We start from the raw sequence: 18,983 nt of genomic DNA, 5'->3' as shown, positions 1-18,983 counted from the left end.
TTCCTTGCATACTTATTTTTCTGTTTTCTGTTTGGGAACATTAGATGTCAGAGGTGCCTTGATTCAAAACAGGGAACTTAGAAGGTAGAATGTTTTTAGTAAAGATTGTCTGATCACACAGGGTAAGGATGTTACTCCAACTTTCCTTTCTAGTATATTAGGTCAACGTAAGTAGAGAATCCACTCATGAACCTTAAAAAAATTGAACAGGTTACCATGTGCCTAACACTACTGGATTCTGAGGAAACTAAGAATAAGACATTGTCTCTTCTCTGGGAGGATCATAAGCTAGGCTGAGGGATGAGAATTGGTGGGGAGAGATCTGTAAATAGATAAATTAGAAAACAAGATGAATAAAAGGCTGTGGAACTTTGCAGATGGAACAACTGACTGCCTGAGAGAGGTGGGGGAAGGTGTGTCCTCGAAGAGGGGATATTTGAACTGAGTAGGACTTTGTCAGGCAAAAAAGTGGAAGATAAGCATTCTAGACACCTAATTTTTGTTAGAGCATATAGACTTTTATTTGTATTTTTTTTTTAAAGGATTTTATTTAATTTGACAGAGAAAGCATGCACAAGTAGGCATAGTGGCAGGGAGAGGGACAAGCGGACTCCCTACTGAGCAGGGAGCCCAATGTGGGACTTGATCCCAGGACCCTGGGATCATGACCTGAGGCGAAGGTAGACGCTTGACCCCAGTGAGCCACCTATGTGTCCCCAGACTTTTTTTTTTTTTAAGCTACTGTGCTCAAAATGGTTACTAGCCCATGTGTATCACATCATTTCAGAGTACTATTGAACTTCGTATCTTAAAGTGGTGATTCTGATAGAATGTCTGTGCATAGAAGCATAGCTAAAACATGATTATCACTTTTTTCACTTTGTACATAATTCTTTTTACTAGGTTTTTAAGTATACATGCTAGTTTTATGTTTAATTTAGAAATTGACATACAAATATACATTGAATGTAATGCATGCTGACGGTTATAGTAACTGTTCAAGGACTCATCAACTTTGATTCTCACATTATGAAGAAATCTCAGTGCAGAAGGGAGCAAGTTATAGGTTATAGGTACAGTCAGAGGTAAAAATTAAATCATAAGCAGTTATTAGACATTTCGTATTGAAAGTATACAAATTCCATGTTTTATCTTTCAAAAAGATTTTTTTAATCACAGCAACTGTATTAGTTTTCTTTTGCTGCTACAACAAATAACCACAAACTTAGTGGCTTAAAACAATACAAATTTATCATCTTACAGCTCTGTAGATCAGAAGTCTGACATTGGTTTTACTGGGCTAAAATCAAGGCATTGGTAGCCCTTTGTTCTATCCTAGAGGTTCAGCAAGGGTGGGCTGAATCTTCCTCACATTGATATCATTTGGTCTTCCACCTCCCTCTTTCTTTAAAGGACTTTAGTGTTATTTTGGGTCCACCTGAATAATCCAGGATAATCGTTTTATTGTAAGGTCAGCTGATTAGAAAATTTAATTGCATTTTTGCAACTTTAATTCCCCTTTGCCATTTAACATAACATATTCACAGGTTCCAGGCATTAAAACTTGGACATCTTTGGGGAGGGGGGGCATTATTCTGCTTACAACAGAAAAATATGATTAGCCAAAAAACATGTAAGCATTGTAATACCACTTACCTATAGATGAAATTAACATTTTGACATATATTTCTGTGTGTGTATGTGTGTAAAACTTTATGAGAAATGGTATAACACCTCTTGATCTCCAGCCACTCTTCTGCTAATCTCATTTGTTCTCATGGATTTAATTAACACCTAAATACTTAATGATTCTCAAATTTACACATAAGCTCTGACCTCTTCCTTATGCTAGTAATGCATCTCCCCACTCAGGATCCCACCTGGATGTTTGGTGGGCATCTCAAACTTAATGTATCAGAAACTAAACATGCCTGAAACTTGACCTTCTGTGGTCTTCCCAAGCTCATTAAAGGGAAACTCCATCTTTGCTGTGGGTCAGGGTAAAACCTGTGCTGAATTCTTGACTGCTCTCTTTCCCTTCCATCCCACATCTCATTTATTAGCAGGTCCTTTAGAGTTCACCCAGAATCTGATTTAACACCATCCCTACGTGGTCCATATCCTCCTCAGTTCTCATGTGCATTATTGTAATATTCTTAGCCGGTCTCCCCATTTCTGTTCTTGCATCCCCATCAGATCCTTTTAGAACAGAAGTCAATCAGGTTCTCCTTCGTCCTACTGCTTCCATTCTCATTCACAGTCAGAGTTCTCCAGTCATATCTATGGCTGTATATCTGACTCCCTCTTTGGCCTTATACTTTCCCTCTTCCTTATTCATGTCTAGCCACACTGGCTGTCTTATATATACATCTATAGTCTGTCTTCCCTTACTAGAATGTTAGCTTTATGAGGTCAAGAACTTTGTTCTATTTTGATCATTGTTGTATCTGCCTTGTTAGACTATTGCATGGAACATGGTAAATGGTCAAATATTTGTTGAATGAATGCTTTGTAATCTTGTTTCTCTCTCAACATATTACTTTGTTCTTTTTGACCAGAGCTTTGTTGGGTAACAAGAGGTAGTCATGGTAAAATTTGTTAATTAAAGGGAATATTTTAGATAGTTATATTTTTTCTTAGACAACATAGATAGCATTTCTCCTATGGGAGAAATGTCTCCTCTCCCTGAGGATTAGGTTTGGTAGTAAGAATGTTTTGTCTCCTCATGATCATTTCCTCTTTCTCTGTTCTTTGGCTCGTCCTAATGCCATCACTATCACTGCACACTTTTTTTCCTTTTTTTAATTTTAAAAGGTTATTTATTTATTTTAGAGACTTGGGTGAGGGGCAGAGGGAGAGCATCTGAAGCAAACTCCCCACTGAGCTTGATTATGAAATCACGACCTGAGCCAAAACCAAGAGTCAGACAATTAACCTACTGAGCAGGCATCCTCACTGCACACTTTTTAAAAGATGCTTTGGGAGGGACAGAGTTACTAACATCTCTTTACCTTTTAGCAAAAGGACTTCTCCTTGATCCTGAAAGAATTTATTAAGAAAAAGTGCCATAGAATCAAAAGACCTCGGTCTGAGTCCTGGCCCTCTCATTGGCTATGACATTAGTCACCTAACTCACTCGTGTTACATGAGAAATAATAATAATAATAATTGTCATAAAATTTTCTGGGAGAGTATAGTGAGAAGTATTTGGAAATGTTTTATAAACTCTTGAGTAACAGGCTGGTGGGAAATGAAATAGATTCAGGTCAGCAGCCTTTTTTGTTTGTTTTTTCGTCAATTGCAATGTGCCAGCCTCCATCGTGAGCTTTGAGGATTCTAAAGTGGACAACAGGGTCTTGAATCTGACTTCTCTTTCCCTTAATGCCCTGCCTAAGTTCAGGTCCTTCTCATCTCTTTTGAGTCTTTCTAGGGTGTCCTGAACTGGGCATTAGGTTACCAGGGTTGGATTCCTCTTGGCTTCTCACCACTGCTCCTGGTGTTATCTCCCTAAAAACCCAAGTTGACTATGTCACTAATCTCTGTAAAGATCTCTGTCATTTCTCCACTGTCAGTAAGGAGCCTCCATTTACATCCTGGTCCGGCTTCATTTCCTATCACTCGTTCCATATATACACCAGGCTTCTGTCTCACTGAATTGCTCAATTTTCTCTGATACGGCAGGGAAGAGACCAGCTTCCAGGTGTGACTCTGTACATTTAAGTCCTCAGTCTGGAAGGCCGCCTCCTCTAGTTTGTTTGTTTGTTTGTTTGTTTTTGTTGTTTTTTTTAATCCTTTCAGACCCAGCCTTGACATTGACCCCTCCATGACTTGAACCTCCTACTTCCTAGGGAGAGTTAGCTTCTATAATTTTGTCTGTTCCCACAGCACTTTGTGGGTTTTTTTGGACATGGTGTTTATTATTCCGTGGGCTTTTGAAGTGCTGGGATTATGTCATTTAGGGTAATATAATGTGACAGTCCTCCTAAGAAGGTATAGTGGATTGAATGGTGGGCTTCAAAAAGATATACCCATGTCCTAATCCCTGGAACTCGTGAATGTGACTTTTATTTGGACAAAGGCGTTTTTACAGATGACAGTTAAGCCATTAAGTTAAGGATTTTCTTTTTAAGAGACACCGTGTGTGTGAGCAGGACGACGAGGGGCTGGGGCAGAAGACGAGGGAGGATCTTAAGCAGGCTTCACATCCAGAATGGAGCCCGCCTCGGGGCTCAGTCTCATCACCCTGAGATCATGACCTGAGCCAAAACCAAGAGGCAGATGCTTGACCAACCGAGCTACCCAGATGCCCTGAAATTAAAGATCTTGAGATGAGATCATGTTTGATTATCTGAGCAGATCCACTGAGTTACAGATCTCCACACACAGGAGAGACACAAAGAGAAGAGAAGGCCATGTGGTGCAGCTGTGAGCCAAGGAGCGCCAGGAGCCACCAGGTGCTAGGAGGGACAGGGAAGAGTCTTCAGAGGGGTACAGGCCTGCTAATGCTTGGATTTCTGACTTCCAGCCTCCAGAACAGTGAGAATAATTTTTTTTTCAAGCCACCCAGCTTGTGGTAATTTGTCACAGCAGCCCTAGGAAACTAATATAGAAGGTCACAGTAGAATGACTGGAACATAGTAAATGTCATCACCAGCAGTAACACTGCCATCACTATGATTCTTAAACCTAGAATGGGACCTGAAAAGCAGTATGCGCTGAGAAAATAGTGGCTAAGTAAAAACAGAGTTCTTCCCCATGAGCTTCTAAGCGCCATTCGTGTAATGGCGATGATATTGTTGAGGAGTGTGCTTAAAGAGAACTTCCAAAATAGATCCTCTCTTAACTGTGTTGTTTTAAATACCTTTGTGTGAAGGGTGGTAGTGGATGTTTTAAATTGTTTTTTTTTTTAGAGCCGTTTTACACAGTTTTCCATAAATTGTCCTTTTAGAATAAGACTAATTTTGTCAAAAAAGATGTCATCATGCTCTCCTGTCCCCCCCAAATAGAAAAATGATGAGCAGTTATAGTTTTAAAATAAAAAAACTTAAAATATGTCTTCTTTTTCCTGTGAGAATGTTATTTAGTAAAATTAATTTCATGCTGATTGGCCTTGAAATATAATTTAGAGAGGAACTTTGGAGCAGTAAAGTAGTTTATTTCATTCGGCTATGCGATAGTTGAAAACCCAAATTTTCAAATAATCATAAACCCAAATCTGGTAGGCCATATGTATCATTTGCATGTAAATTTTAGTTTGCCACTGGAAGCTAAGTCTATGACCTAATTTTTACTAATGTTTTATAAATTGGTATCATAATAAAAGCTAATGTTTATTGAGCTCTTACTCTATGCTAGGCACTGGTCCAGGCTTTTTACAGGAGGCTCTTTACATGAATTAACTGAACTCATTCTCACAGCTGTCCTATTCTCTTAACTCAAGAGGGTACTGAGGCCTGGAGTGGTCAACAGCACGATAGCCGACATGGCAGAGACTCACTGTGGCCGTAGCTCGTACCCTCCGTACTTTTCTAACTCTCCATGAGTGTGTCAGCTTTCAGTGTTGAATACAGCTTGAGGTGGAGAGTATCAGTAAATCTAAGTAAAGCATCCTCATCTAATTCCATAGTGATTCAGACTTCAGTGCGCTTACTGACCCATGGAGATGCTGATGTGTGGGCCTGGGAATATGCATTTTTAGTAAGTACCAGGCCGTTTGGGTCCTACTTAGAAAGACAGTGACCTAGTTACCATACAAACCTCACAGTTCATTTCACATGAAGGCCTGGGGTGATGGTGGTGGTCGTGGTGGTGGTAATGGTGGGCTTATAGCACATTCTTTGCATATATCTCTGTTCCAGGGTGAGCCCACTGAACGCTTACATTTATCCAAGCTTATGCCTCAAGTGCCTATGCTATTAATTACATTTTTTTTTTTTTTTTTTGGTAGAGAAAGAATAAAAGGCTAGCATCAGAGGAATTTTTTTTTAACCGTTTGAATGAGCCTCAAAATCAGGTCCATTTGATCTGAGGAAATTGTAAAGTCTGTAGACAGAAGAAAATAAGCATGACATAAAATTTCTACCCTCACAGGAGCTTTGTATATTTATTTTTGTTTAGAAGAAAATTTTAATGTACATTCTGTTTTACAGTAGAGCAATAATCCATCATTTGGGCTACTCTGAATGTTAACTGTAGGCAGGGGGGTGATCATCTCTCTTAGGTTTGGTAAGAAACTTTCACCCATTTGTACCGCCAAGAAGCCTGATTATGTGTGTTTTAGAATATAGGGAAAACACTAAGCTTGCAGTTTTACTGACTTCAGTATCTTAATTGTATATTGAACTGGCAAAAATATGTTTTTCTTTCTTCTAGGGAGTCACAAATCACATTGAGCCAAAAAAATAATCCAGTGTTTTCTGCAGTTACAAACAGAATGAATATTCCCATGCTACTGCAACATTCTCACCGGAGTTTCCTAAAAGGCCTTTTAAGATCACCTTTCCGTCCTTACCGCTTCATCTTTCACTCAAGTACTCATCTCGGATCAGGAATCCCTTGTGCTTGGCCGTTTAATTCTCTTGGACTCCATTGTACAAAATGGATGCTGCTGTCAAATGGTTTAAAGAGAAAATTATGTGTACAAACAACCTTAAAGGAACACACAGAAGAACTTTCTGATAAAGAACAAAGATTTGTGGATAAACTTTACACTGGTTTAATCCAAGGGCACAGAGCCTGCTTAGCAGAGGCCATAACTCTCATAGAATCAACCCACAAGAGGAAAAAAGAGTTAGCCCAGGTGCTTCTTCAGAAAGTATTAGTCTACCACAGGGAACAAGAACAAATAAATAAGGGAAAACCACTAGCATTTCGTGTGGGTCAGTCTTTTTTTTTTTTTTTCTTTCAGTCTCTTCAGTAAATATTTTTCTAAGTTTTCTCTATTTTAAAATAAGTCTGAATAGTTTGCAATCTAATGGGAATTCTTTATTATTTTTTTTTCCAGAATTTTGGGCTGGATTTTAATCCCCCCCCACCCCCCGCTTTCTTTCTTTTTCTTTTCTTTTTTGCAAATATTGTTCTTGTTAAGTTGGTGGGGGGATGTCATGGTCATTTGAGCCAAGGCTCTGTATTTTAAGAGAATAATATTTCTGCTTTGGCAAGAACCTGTGACTCCCAGAATAGACTATGCATATGAAGAATTGTTAAGTGGTTTACTCCACTGGGCTTGATAGTCCGAAGTGAATGCCTTGTTTCTGTATTTATATCAACTATAATTATCCTTATCACATTTCAAAATTCTGCTTCTTAGGTGTTTCATTAGTCTTTCTAGGGCAAGTCTCCCTTCTTCCAGGTGCTTTCTGTTAGAGTTTCTGGGAGTTGCTTGGCTCTAAGCACAGCCATCTCAATACCAAAATGTGTTTTAAAGGAGAGACCCTATTCATTTGCTGTCTAAAAATATTAGAAATTCACCTGATTTCTTGAACAATTGACTAGGTTCTGTAATTGCAAATAAGCTGGCTTTATTTTTTAAATTGTGCATTTTTAAACAATTTAGATATGTTTAGGTGGAATGAGAGTTTCCACGATGGCAGAGTAGGTGATCCCAATCAACTTTCCCACCAAAAAGAACTTGAAATGGTGGACAAAGTGCAGAAATTTTGTGAGGATTGGGTAAATACACTTAAAAATTGACTGGCATTGTATTAGACTTATATCTCAGTTTAATGATATGGGATTAAAACCTTCTAATTGTTATGGTAACAGGATATGCATCTTTGAAGATTATTTCAAAAAGAGTTCACCAACTGATATTGGGAGTCTGCATTATTCACACATCCCATTCTTCTGCCCTTATTGAAGGAACTCTCATTTTGAGAGTGCTACATTGACTGTTAATAATCTTTATGTTACAGACAAAACAGCAGACTCCCAAAGAGAAATTCCAGTTATGACAAAGTGTTTACTTATTATACCTAATGGATATTTGAAGAGAAAACATCCTAGAAATATACGGAGTTAACCAGCAACTCCCACGAAGCTAGTAACTCACAAATTTTCATTGCTGTTCTGATTCTTTCATTTTGGTCTTATGAAGCCAGATGAACCTGTGTCTTTATTGTAGCTCTTCTATCACCATCATAACTATAAGTAACAGGTGTTTGTTCAGCACCCATACAGATGTTTAAGACAGAGAAGAGACCTGCCCTGAAAATTACAGTAAGGTTGGGCATGCCGTATGACCTACACATACTTTTGAATGCAATTACAATTAAATTCTTAACTTTTATATGCTTTATACCATGTACTGTTCTAAACATTGCAAATAGTAACTCATCTAGTTCTTACAACAACCTGAAGAGGTAAGTGCTATCATATGCATTTGATTGCAGAGTATACTCAGGTACAGAATGGCTAAGTAACTTCTCCAGGATCACACAGCTCTTAAGAGGCAGAGCTAGAACCAGAACCAGTCACCCGGCTCCAGAGTGCATGTTCTTACCTGCCGTGCTCTGTGAACTCGCCAAGCGGGGAATTTCCTCCCTTTCTTAAGACAAACTAATTTCTTCAGGATTCAGTTTAAATCATATATTTTGAGTTATGGGTAAGGTGCAAAAAAATTATCTTTCATAAGTGGAAAATTATTTTCTCTCAATTACTGGGAATTTCCAAAGTATTGAGTTGTTTTTCCAATGGGAAGATCAAGTGTCTAGCATTGGGGTAGGTGGAATAATTACTGCTCATGATGCGGTGGGCAGGTGTTGTGGAAATGCAGCACATTAACAACATAAGCAATGATGTCTGTCCAGAAAGATCTGTATTATAGTAAAAGGGCCGATCATATTTTGTCCTTTTACAAAGTAAATTTGGAGAACGTACGGAACTCAGAATTGTTTTCTTCCTATATCCCTGTTGCTCAGGAACTAGATAAATGGTTTTTCATTTACTTTAGGAAATGTTAAAATACATTAATGATGGTATTAATACATTAGGAGAAAGACAAGGTAATCTGATATTTGAATAGAACTTAACATTGTGCTGATCTTATTTCTTTCATTAAATTAGAAGGTCTCTCTCTACTATAGGATTGTCTGGGCCCCCTGGTGCTGGAAAATCAACCTTTATAGAGTATTTTGGAAAAATGCTTACTGAGAGAGGGCACAAATTATCTGTGCTAGCTGTGGACCCTTCTTCTTGTACTAGTGGTGGTGAGTATTGGTGATTTTTTTTTTTTTTTTAATTGCAGAGCAGGGTCTCCTAGGGCTCTCTTATAATTTAATGGGAATTTGCACAGTCCGGTAACTTCTAACCTCTCGCTGAGTTTGATCTCACCGAAAGGAGTTTTGGGGGGACGAGGTGGAGATGGAGGTAGCTTGGGGCCTTGGGCTTCTTAGTTTGTGGGGAGTCCAGGAGGAGCTTGGGTACTTAGAGAACTAGGAAAATGGGTGCCAGAAGTTGAAGATAACCAAAAGCAAATTTCAGCTCTTTGTCTATCACAGCTGACACTAGGCCCTCTTCCCTCCTGTTCCCGCCCCCACCCCTGCTCTATCACCCCCTATGCAGTTCAGAAAATGTGTCCATCTTCTCATTCACCTTTTTTCTGTATTGTAACATTTCTTAATCTTAAAATCTTATTGCTCTTTATAACTTGTCACCTGTTCATATTACATGTTCAGTGAAACAGAAAGCCCTTAGGGGGACCGTGTAATACACCTCTGTTCCCCCCACAGCACTTAGCGTGGTGTGTACATCTCGGGCTCAGCAACTGCTTACTGGTTTGAGGGCACATAGTCACTCGAGTTTAATTGGCAGCTCATGAGAGAGAAAATGAATAAACTTCGTTTCCCCAAAGGATCATGTAAGGAAAACATAAAGCATACCATGTAAATACTCAGGAAAGTTTTTCCTTTCCTTTTTTTTTTAAAAAAGATTTTATTTTATTTTATTTTTATTTGACAGAGAAAGACACAGTGAGAGAGGGAACACAAGCAGGGGGAGTGGGAGAGGGAGAAGCCAGCTTCCTGTTGAGCAGGGGGCCTGATGTGGGGCTTGAACCCAGGACCCTGGGATCATGACCAGAGCTGAAGGCAGATGCTTAACAACTGAGACACCCAGGCGCCCCAGGAAAGTTTTTTCTTCCCTATTCCTCTCACATTACAGTTATTCATTTAACAAGTATTTGAATGTCTGCTATAGGGGAGGCATTGTACAAGGAAGGCACTGTGTCTGTAATGGTGACTGAGACACAGTCCTCTTAGTCTTATGCTGTATATCTAATGATGGAAACAGACGTGTAAACACCGGCCATTACAATGTAATGTGTGTTGTAAGGGGAAAGTACAGGGCACTTTGTGGAAGTGTTTGGTTTGCATACTGTGGGTTTCATGCTAAAAAAAGAGAGATGATATAATCATATTTAAAGAGCTTTAGGTCAGTTGAGAGGTGGACAGCAATTCCTGTTACCACCCATTGAGAACTTTAGCTGAAAACATGTACAGTTTTTGATTCACAATAATAAAGATGTTAACCATAAAATAAAATTATACTCACAGGGTTCAAGATTAAAGCCATGTGAATGTATTGTCTTATTTACAGTCTAAGAACTTACTTTGTTAAAGGTAAGGACTTGAGCAAATAATTTTTTTATAGTGGCTCTCATTTTCATACAGATGAGAAGGCTTTTTTTCCTCTCACCTTCACTGTATTCTAGAATACTTGAAATAGCAAAAGAAAATAATAGCTTGAGATAGTAGTAGCAGATATGGTGACAAGAGAGCCTGATTAAAGTTGCATGGCCATGTGGTTTTAAATCTTAAACTAAAAATGAAGTGCCCTTTCTCAGGTGAAAAAATATATAGACTTTGAAAGAGAAAATACTTGAGGATTAACAGGGCACTGTAAGTTTCCATTTCTACTTCATTTTTGCTGCAGTAGTTACATTTGAAAAACAGCACGATGCTAAAGTTGAAAAGCATTACTTTTTTGGTCTCTAGTCAGTCTTTGTTGGGCTTTGGATTCACAGGTCCCCTGCAGCAGCTTGGAGACCTCCCTAAGGGTCTGCAACTGACAGTTTTTGACTCACTGGCTAAGACAGTTAGATGGGAGAGTAATTTCATAATCTTTAATTCAGTGTGTTAGGATCTATAGGATAATAAGTTAAAGTGTAGCTTTGGCAGATTGTTGACTTATACAGAGATGATTTCATGCTGAAAATTACTTTAGAAAAAAGTTTTGTGTGCAGTAAAGCAGTTGAGATATGTGGTAGGTGTCTGCTCTAGAATTAGAGAACTGTGAGAACTCTAAACTGGAATCACAAGGGAAAAGACCGTATCTTTAAGGACCTTCTCAATGTTTAGCATCAACTTTATGTAGAGAAGTTAGGTCTTAGGCAGAGGGAAAATTAAAGTGTGGGTTAGACTAGCACTACACCTTCAAATGTTGGTATATGGCTAAAGGAAAGTAAAAGTTTGAGGTAAGTTCAATAGTTCCAGGGCATTTAGTCTTCTAGAATTTGCGAGTACTGATATTTGCCAAAATACTGCAGTAAGCCCTAGAACATCACTAGTTCTAATCCACAGTCATTAAATTGATTGATGGGGTGCCTGGGTGGCTCAGTCGGTTAAGCGTCTGCCTTCAGCTCAGGTCATGATCCCAGGGTTCTGGGATGGAGCCTCTCTTTGGGCTCCCTGCTCAGCGGGAAGCCTGCTTCTCCCTCTGCCCTTACCCCCTGCTCGTGCTCTCTCTCTTTCTCTCAAATGAATAAGTAAAATCTTTTAAAAAAATTAACTAATTAATTTCCTACAGCGAATAAGCTCTCATTAGAGAATATGTAAAACATGGTTCCATGAGAAGGAACTTCTATTAGAGCACAGTTTCTCAGCCTCGGCACTGATGACATTCTTTGTTTTGGACAGCTTCCTGACACTAAAGGATGCTTAGCAGTATCTTGGCCCCCACCCACCAGATGCCAATAGCATCCTACCCCCAGTTTTGACAAGTAAAAATCTCTCTAGACATTGCCAGATTTCCTCTGGGGGCAAACTCATCCCCATTTGAAAACTATCAAGGCAACAATGTTAAGATGACAGTAAAGAAACCATCTTGGCTGAAATGGAAAATTGATTTGGTGACTAGTAGAAGCTGAAATTGGACAGGTAAGGTAGGGCTGCATTCTGAGGTCCTTTAGTGCTAGGCTGAAGAATCTGGATGTGAACCTCTAGTCAGTGGGAAGCCATTATAAATTTTGAGGGGCTTGAAATGTTGAAATGATTAATTTGGCATCATATATGCTGTGTTGCACTAAAGCTCAGTAATATGAAATAATTTTGAGATTTGGGGAGAAATGCACTTCACCTGGGAATTAATTAGCTGATTGATAATTGGCCTTTATAGGTGTTCCATGATTAGAAAACTCTGTGTTTTAGGATCACTCTTAGGTGATAAAACCCGAATGACTGAGTTATCAAGAGATATGAATGCATACATCAGGCCGTCTCCTACCAGTGGTACTTTAGGAGGTGTGACAAGGACCACAAATGAAGCTATTCTGTTGTGTGAAGGAGGGGGATATGACATCATTCTTATTGAAACCGTAGGTGAGTGTGATTTTCTATTTCATAACAATAAAATACTATTATAATGAATGCTATATAAAGATGAGTGACAACTAGTATCATTTTGTTCCTTTAGCGTATATTTCCTAAAGGTATAATAAAATACAAGATATCTTGGGTTCTATAGGAGATATGAAAATGCAGGCTCTAATCCTGACCTTTAAAGAAAAGCCATCTATCTGGAGAACTGTGATACATATTGTAAATGCCAAAGGAGAACTGTAAGCATTGAAAACAATACATTAACTTAACACCTGTTGTGTTGAAGCACATTTCACATGTCTATAATATTCGCTACAAAAATATACATAGTTGGTTACCCCTTTAATACAGGGCCATGCTATTTTTCACCTTTCTATCCCTAGTACATAGTTATACACAATGAAAATACTGAAATGGAAACCCCAAGACATTCACAGGCTGTGGAGAGACAATCTACTGTTACTGAGTGATAAATGTTTGTGCCACAACCTGACTCGGGTTTGAGGGATCAGGGAAGACTTCTGGGAGGAGGTGACAGTTGAGCTCAGTGTTGAAGGAGGAACTGGAGTGAAATAAAGAGAGCGAGAGGGCATGGCCAATTTATAGAACCACGGTTTGTTCAGAATACGTAGCCCATAGAGTGTGGAGGCGCATAGGGGGTGAAGAAAGATGGGGCTGGAGACCAGAAACTCCACCATGTAGGGCAGGATGGAGGAAGAGTTGCCCGTGTGGTAGTAGGAGAATCAAGAGAGAAGAGAACCATAAAAACCAAGTGCATTGGGTAGAAGTTGCATTTGACTGCTTCTCCCAGAGACTCGAAAGAGCTGTGATTCAGCAGAGGTGGTTTAGTTTTTTGTAAACAGAAGAAGCCCAGAGGCAGGCAGGCCCAAGTAGGCCTGGTGGCCCCACGGTGCCCTCAGTGTCCCCAGCTTCTGTCTCTGCTCTCCAGTTTCAGCACTTAGTTTCCCTCCTCAGGGTTGTTCTTGGTTAAAAGACAGCTGATAAAGCTCTAACGGTCACATACACGTTCCAAGCAGGAGGTAGAGGGTAAGGAAGGAGGGGTAAGGGGTCAGCAGAAGAGATGTACCTCTGGCTGGTTTAGCCCCCCTTTATAGAGTTTTCCTGGAAACCCCATGTGGTGACTTTTGCTTTCACGCATAAGACCTGGCGGAAGCCAGGTCTGGTGACCGTGGGCTCCTACCTGGTATGTCAGTGCTCCTAACAACCCCTGTGGTAAGGAAATGGGGAAGAATAAATACGGAATGGACAGCTAGAAGTCCCTGACACCCCAGCGAAGGGCAGACTCTTAAAGAGGTTTCAGTGGAGCGTGTGATGTGCAAGTCAGATTTAAGTGGATTGAAATTAATGTGAAGTAATGAAGTGAAGACAAATGAGCATACATTGATTTTTCTTATTAGACACTTAGCTATAAAGAAAGTGAGAAATATGGTGATAATTGGAGGAGGTTGTGTGAGGTTTTGTCCTATTTTTTTTTTCTTGGTTCATTTAGTTTTCAATGAGAAGGACCTGAGCACAGTTCCTATGAGATGCTGAGCAACAGGAGCCGGTAGAGCTTAAAGATAAAGCAGAGCCAGGAGGAGGAGGTGGGGAGGAGGGAGCCGCTAATCTTCCGCCCGTACTTCTTACGCTGCCACTGGAGAAGAGGCAGTGAGCAGGGCTGGCATTTGGGGAGAGGGAGATGCTGAGGGAGGTCTGGCCTTTATTTCACCACCAAGTAGGTGCCGTGGGCATCATCATGAGGAAGACTACGGCCCAGTGAATGTTTGTAACAGCCACTGCACTGCGAGAAATGGGAATGCAGCGGATTGAGGGTGCCTGGCGGCTCCGCTTTTGCCGGGCTGTGCGGAGTGGGCAGCGGACAGTAGACCCCATGACCCCGCTGTGGTGCCTGTTCCTGAGCCATTCCTCCGGCACCTTACAGAAGAGAGAACACGGATCGTTGGGCTGATCCATGGGTGGGGCTTTGCAGGGCTCCTGGGAGGATCAGAAAGCCGAAAGTCTTGATAGGCATGGTCTAGTATTAGAACCACACTGTTCAAGCCGCTCACTGGTGAAAGGGAAGCCAGGAAAGAGCTGCGAGGGGGCAGAGAGAATGGGGATCTCGAGGTTCGCTATTTAGCCAGCACGAAGGCTACATAAGCGAGGGCGAGAGGTGGGAAGGGTCACAGGTGTGCTCATAGGGCAGCGCATTTCATAGATTCCTCAGAGCTGGGGGTTTCAAAGTGGGATCAGCTTGAGTGTGTGGTGGCGAGTACGAGTGAATGAAATGGCGGTCAAGGTAGCTGAGAAAGTCTAATCGCTATGAATATTTTACAATCTCAGGCGTGGGCCAGTCGGAGTTTGCCGTTGCGGATATGGTTGACATGTTTGTTTTACTGTTGCCACCAGCAGGAGGAGATGAATTGCAGGTGATTATGTTGCCTTTTTTCCTCCCAAAACACAAAGTATACATCTCTGAAAGTACACATTGCCAGTGTTGTGTTTCTGTAAATTAAGCTGGGGTAATGTAAGCAAAGGAAGTAGCATTCAGAGGCGCCTGGGGGGCTCAGTTGGTAAAGCATCTGCTTTCAGCTCATGTCATGATCTCAGAGTCCTGGGATCAAGTCCCGCATGGGGCTCCCTGCTTGGCGGGGAGTCTGCATTTCCATCTCCCTCTGTTCCTCCCCCTACTAGTATGCATGCGTGCTCTCTCTGTGTCTTAAATAAAAAAAAGAAAAATCATTCATATTAGCTAAAATGCCCGAGTCAAAGGTACATTCTCTGTGTTTTTTCCTAACTTATAGTAACAAAATTTATGACCTTGAGCTAATCCTACAACTTAGATTTTTCCACCGGCAGCATGGGGAGTGAATGGAGCACGTGGATAGTTCAGCCAAAAGAGACCACTGTGGTGTGGGTGTTTGTAGTACCGAGACTGGGGCATTTTTAGCTATCTGGGTATTTTCCTCAAATGCAAATTGGAAAAAAAATTATAAACCTTGAGGAAAGGTTCGAAGACTTTGTGTATGGAAATGCAGATGTTAGCGATAGGTGTCTTTACCCTGTAAGCATTTAATGATGGATGGTTTTGCGTCTTGCAGCATTAGCTCAGGAGAGACAGAATCCATCATGAGACAACTGGACTTGTCTCCTGCCACTCATTCTTATTGTGTCTTGAGGATGTACTTCCTCTAATTGTAAATGTATTTTCTCACGTTAGTCTCTAAATTTGGGAGAGATTTTATAGATGACTTCTATAATCCCAACGGTTAAGTGATTGTGGTTCCTGGTACCCAGGGCTTGGGAGGATGTGGAGGTAAAGTTAGTTAATGAAGTGTGTGACTCTCAAAATCTTAGCGTTGACTGGTCGCCCATTTTTTGCTCTATTTAAATGAAATGTTTTTGATACATCGCTCTCTTTTTCTCTTCAGGGTATCAAGAGAGGTATAATTGAGATGGCGGACCTGGTGGCCATCACGAAATCTGACGGAGACTTGATTGTGCCGGCTCGAAGGATACAGGCAGAGTACGTGAGCGCCCTGAAGTTACTCCGCAAGCGCTCCAAAGTCTGGAGACCCAAGGTCAGCTTCCGTTCCGCTCTGTGCTCCCCACCTGAGTGGACTGCGCACATTAGAGGAGAGGATTCGAGTCCCGTGCCACACGTAATCCATCTCTGCTTGGATGTGAGATCACAATTTAAAAATTATGACAAAGCCAGAGCAGGTAGTCATGATTTTAAATGTAATCCTTCAACCACAAGATGTCAAAAGCCAGATATGAGGGGATAGATTAGATTGCTTACTGCTTGACTTGAGCCATTCGGAAGTGATAGCAAATCCATTCTGAAAGGAACCTTCTGAAGATTATGGAACGGTTAGTGATTTGATTCTCTATCTCAGAGTTTGAGCAGGAGACAAGAGGCTTTTGATGTGATCACTTCCCTCCCCATTATGCTTGCTGGGTGCTATTTTCAATAAAGAAAAAACAAAGACCAGTTCTGTAATAAATGGTACACGGATACAGATGTGGGCGGCCTTCTGTGCAGGAGGTCACTCTGTTATTAAAGAGTGAGCCAGTATCACTCAGGTGAGAGCAGCGATGACCTCTCTTACCGCCCACTCCCCAGCTCCCCAATCCACGTTGTCTGCCCTAGGCACGGGACCATCTGGCCTGTGCAGGTGCTGGGTGTTCGGTTCTTAGCCGAGCTGAATTGGAATGGGGCTGTTTTCTCACCATAGTTTTGTTCCCTAGCACTCAGGCCTCGGGGCAACCTACCCAGCATTGCCCTTCCCATCCTTGTGACCCTCTTGCAGCTCCTCCATGTTGCGTCTGAAAACCATCTGAGCAATCCTACATCAAAATAAGCCTGTGGGCTAAACATTTTGACCTAAAATCAGTGTCTTATTTCTGCACATAGTAATCGTAGTAAGTGACCTCAGTCTATTTCTGGCTATAGTTTACTTCAACACAGTGATAAAATGTCTCCGTTTTCACTTACCTATTTTTGTAGACTGTAAGACTTAATTGGCAAATATCAGAGACCCTAAGAAGATGTTTCCTGTCATTTTAGGTAAAAACAGTTTTGGTTCTTCCCTTTTCAATAGGTAATTCGTATCTCCGCCAGAAGTGGAGAGGGCATCAGTGAAATGTGGGATAAAATGAGAGAGTTCCAGGACCTCATGCTCACCAGTGGGGAGCTGACAGCCAAGCGGCAGAGGCAGCAGAAAGTTTGGATGTGGAATCTCATTCAGGAAAGTGTGTTAGAACATTTCAGGACCCATCCCACCATCCGGGAACAGATCCCTGTTATGGAAAAAAAGGTTCTTAGTGGGGCCCTGTCCCCAGGACTAGCAGCAGACGTGTTGTTGAAAACTTTTAAAAGCAGAGACTAAGGAAATTTATCATGTGCAATGATTTTATATATCATTCCATAAATTATTTTAATATTAAAAGTCACTTGAATGCTTATATTTTCAGTAATTCTTTTGTGGTGCCCTTGGCCTCGTTTGTGAACCATGCTTGAAAAGTTGAAAAATGTTAGATATGGCTGGCAAAGGTCAGGCCCTTGGCAGTATTTATAAGGTACCTGTTACATGTTACTGGCTTCCATTTCTTTCTCTTCCTATACCCTGGCATGGTAGGTGGCGGGGGGGTTCCTTCTCATCAGTCACAGGCCGAGAAAACTGAAAGAACAGAAAAGGCTCGTGCCTTAAAATGTTTTCTTTGATACTGTATTCTCTGAGTTTCCAGAGAAAATGTAAGTAAGAGTGACCACATTTCTGATTTTTTACTTCAGACCAGAATCCTACACAATGGGGTTAAGAGCTAAAAATCACAACTTATATTTAGTGTACCAGACTATTCTAGGGATTTCTGAAATGGCCATGTTATATACATGAGTAACCAAACAAGTGGAATGCATAGTGATGTGAACACAGTTTTAAAGTCTACTTGTCTAGTGGCACCTGGGTGGCTCAGTGGGTTAAGCCTCTGCCTTCGGCTCAGGTCATGATCTCAGGGTCCTGGGATCGAGCCCCGCATCGGGCTCTCTGTTCAGCGGGCAGTCTGCTTCTCCCTCTCTCTCTACCTGCCTCTCTGCTTACTTGTCTGCCTCTCTCTACCTGCCTCTCTGCTTTCTAAAAGAAAAAAAAAAAGAAAGAAAGAAAATGGTAACTGTCATTTTAAAGTCTACTTGTCTAGACTTGTGGACCCCCCATGATAGGAGAGCCCAAAGGGAGCTGGGGGAAATCAGCTACAAATAATGTGGCCCATTAATCCCCAAGAGTTGGAGTATACCCTCAAAAGACCCAAGTGAGGTCACAATGATTTAAGGGGTATTCAGTTTGAATATTATCAGAGGCTTTTGCTTCTTTTCCTCCTTGGTCTTTTGACTTCATATTAGCATCTTAAACATCTGCCCTACTCCTGATGAGGAGGAGCAAGTTTTGTTCTCCAGAGGGGAACCAAAAAAACCCAACCCACAGGGGTTGGGTTCTGGGGTTGAACTGTGTGGGTTTAAACTTGAAACATTGATCAGTCAGTCATTAGCTGTTTAAGTTTGGACAAATAACCTACCTCTGTTTCAGTTTCTTCCCTGCTAAAAGGGAACTGACATGTCAACTTTATAGGGTTGATGAGGATAAATGAGATAACTCAGGAGAATCATTTTGCTACCATGGTGGTATATAGGAAACACCCTAAAGCTGCTTGCTATTATTATTATGTTAGTTATAAATACCTGAAGCTGTACAAGTCTTATATGTAAGTTGAATTTTCTCTCATGGTCTTATTACTGCCATCATGCTCTTGTGCTATTTTATGATTGTCTTTAAAGTACCGGCTGTAGTTAATTCTTTGAATATATTTTATACTGTTTGATGGTGGTTATAA

At 40.8% G+C, this 18,983-nt stretch overlaps 1 protein-coding gene across 1 annotated transcript; it reads left to right on the top strand.

Moving 5' to 3' along the window:
* Positions 1-6,383: 6,383 nt before the first annotated feature.
* On the top strand, positions 6,384-18,079 carry LOC111157206 (methylmalonic aciduria (cobalamin deficiency) cblA type). The gene is made up of 6 exons (XM_022518501.1): positions 6,384-6,878; positions 9,084-9,206; positions 12,423-12,593; positions 14,937-15,022; positions 16,025-16,174; positions 17,198-18,079. The coding sequence occupies exons 1-6, from the start codon at positions 6,434-6,436 to the stop codon at positions 17,483-17,485; spliced, it is 1,263 nt and encodes a 420-aa protein (XP_022374209.1). The 5' UTR covers positions 6,384-6,433; the 3' UTR covers positions 17,486-18,079.
* Positions 18,080-18,983: the final 904 nt, after the last annotated feature.

The sequence above is a fragment of the Enhydra lutris genome, unplaced genomic scaffold (assembly GCF_002288905.1).
Source record: "Enhydra lutris kenyoni isolate GAN:26980312 unplaced genomic scaffold, ASM228890v2 scaffoldscaffold3, whole genome shotgun sequence".
In the NCBI taxonomy this organism is placed as follows: Eukaryota; Metazoa; Chordata; class Mammalia; order Carnivora; family Mustelidae; genus Enhydra; species Enhydra lutris.
The sequence above is the reverse complement of the archived record's forward strand: the minus strand, read 5'-3'. Positions and strand labels throughout refer to the sequence as shown.

What these genes read in the sequence shown, in the direction of transcription:
- LOC111157206 (XM_022518501.1), top strand. Translation starts at nt 6,434, where the DNA reads ATGAATATTCCCATGCTACTGCAACATTCTCACCGGAGTTTCCTAAAA. An exon ending in ACCACTAGCATTTCGTGTGG is followed by an intron (nt 6,879 to 9,083) that starts GTCAGTCTTTTT and finishes TCTCTACTATAG; the next exon opens with GATTGTCTGGGCCCCCTGGT. An exon ending in CCAAAGTCTGGAGACCCAAG is followed by an intron (nt 16,175 to 17,197) that starts GTCAGCTTCCGT and finishes CCTTTTCAATAG; the next exon opens with GTAATTCGTATCTCCGCCAG.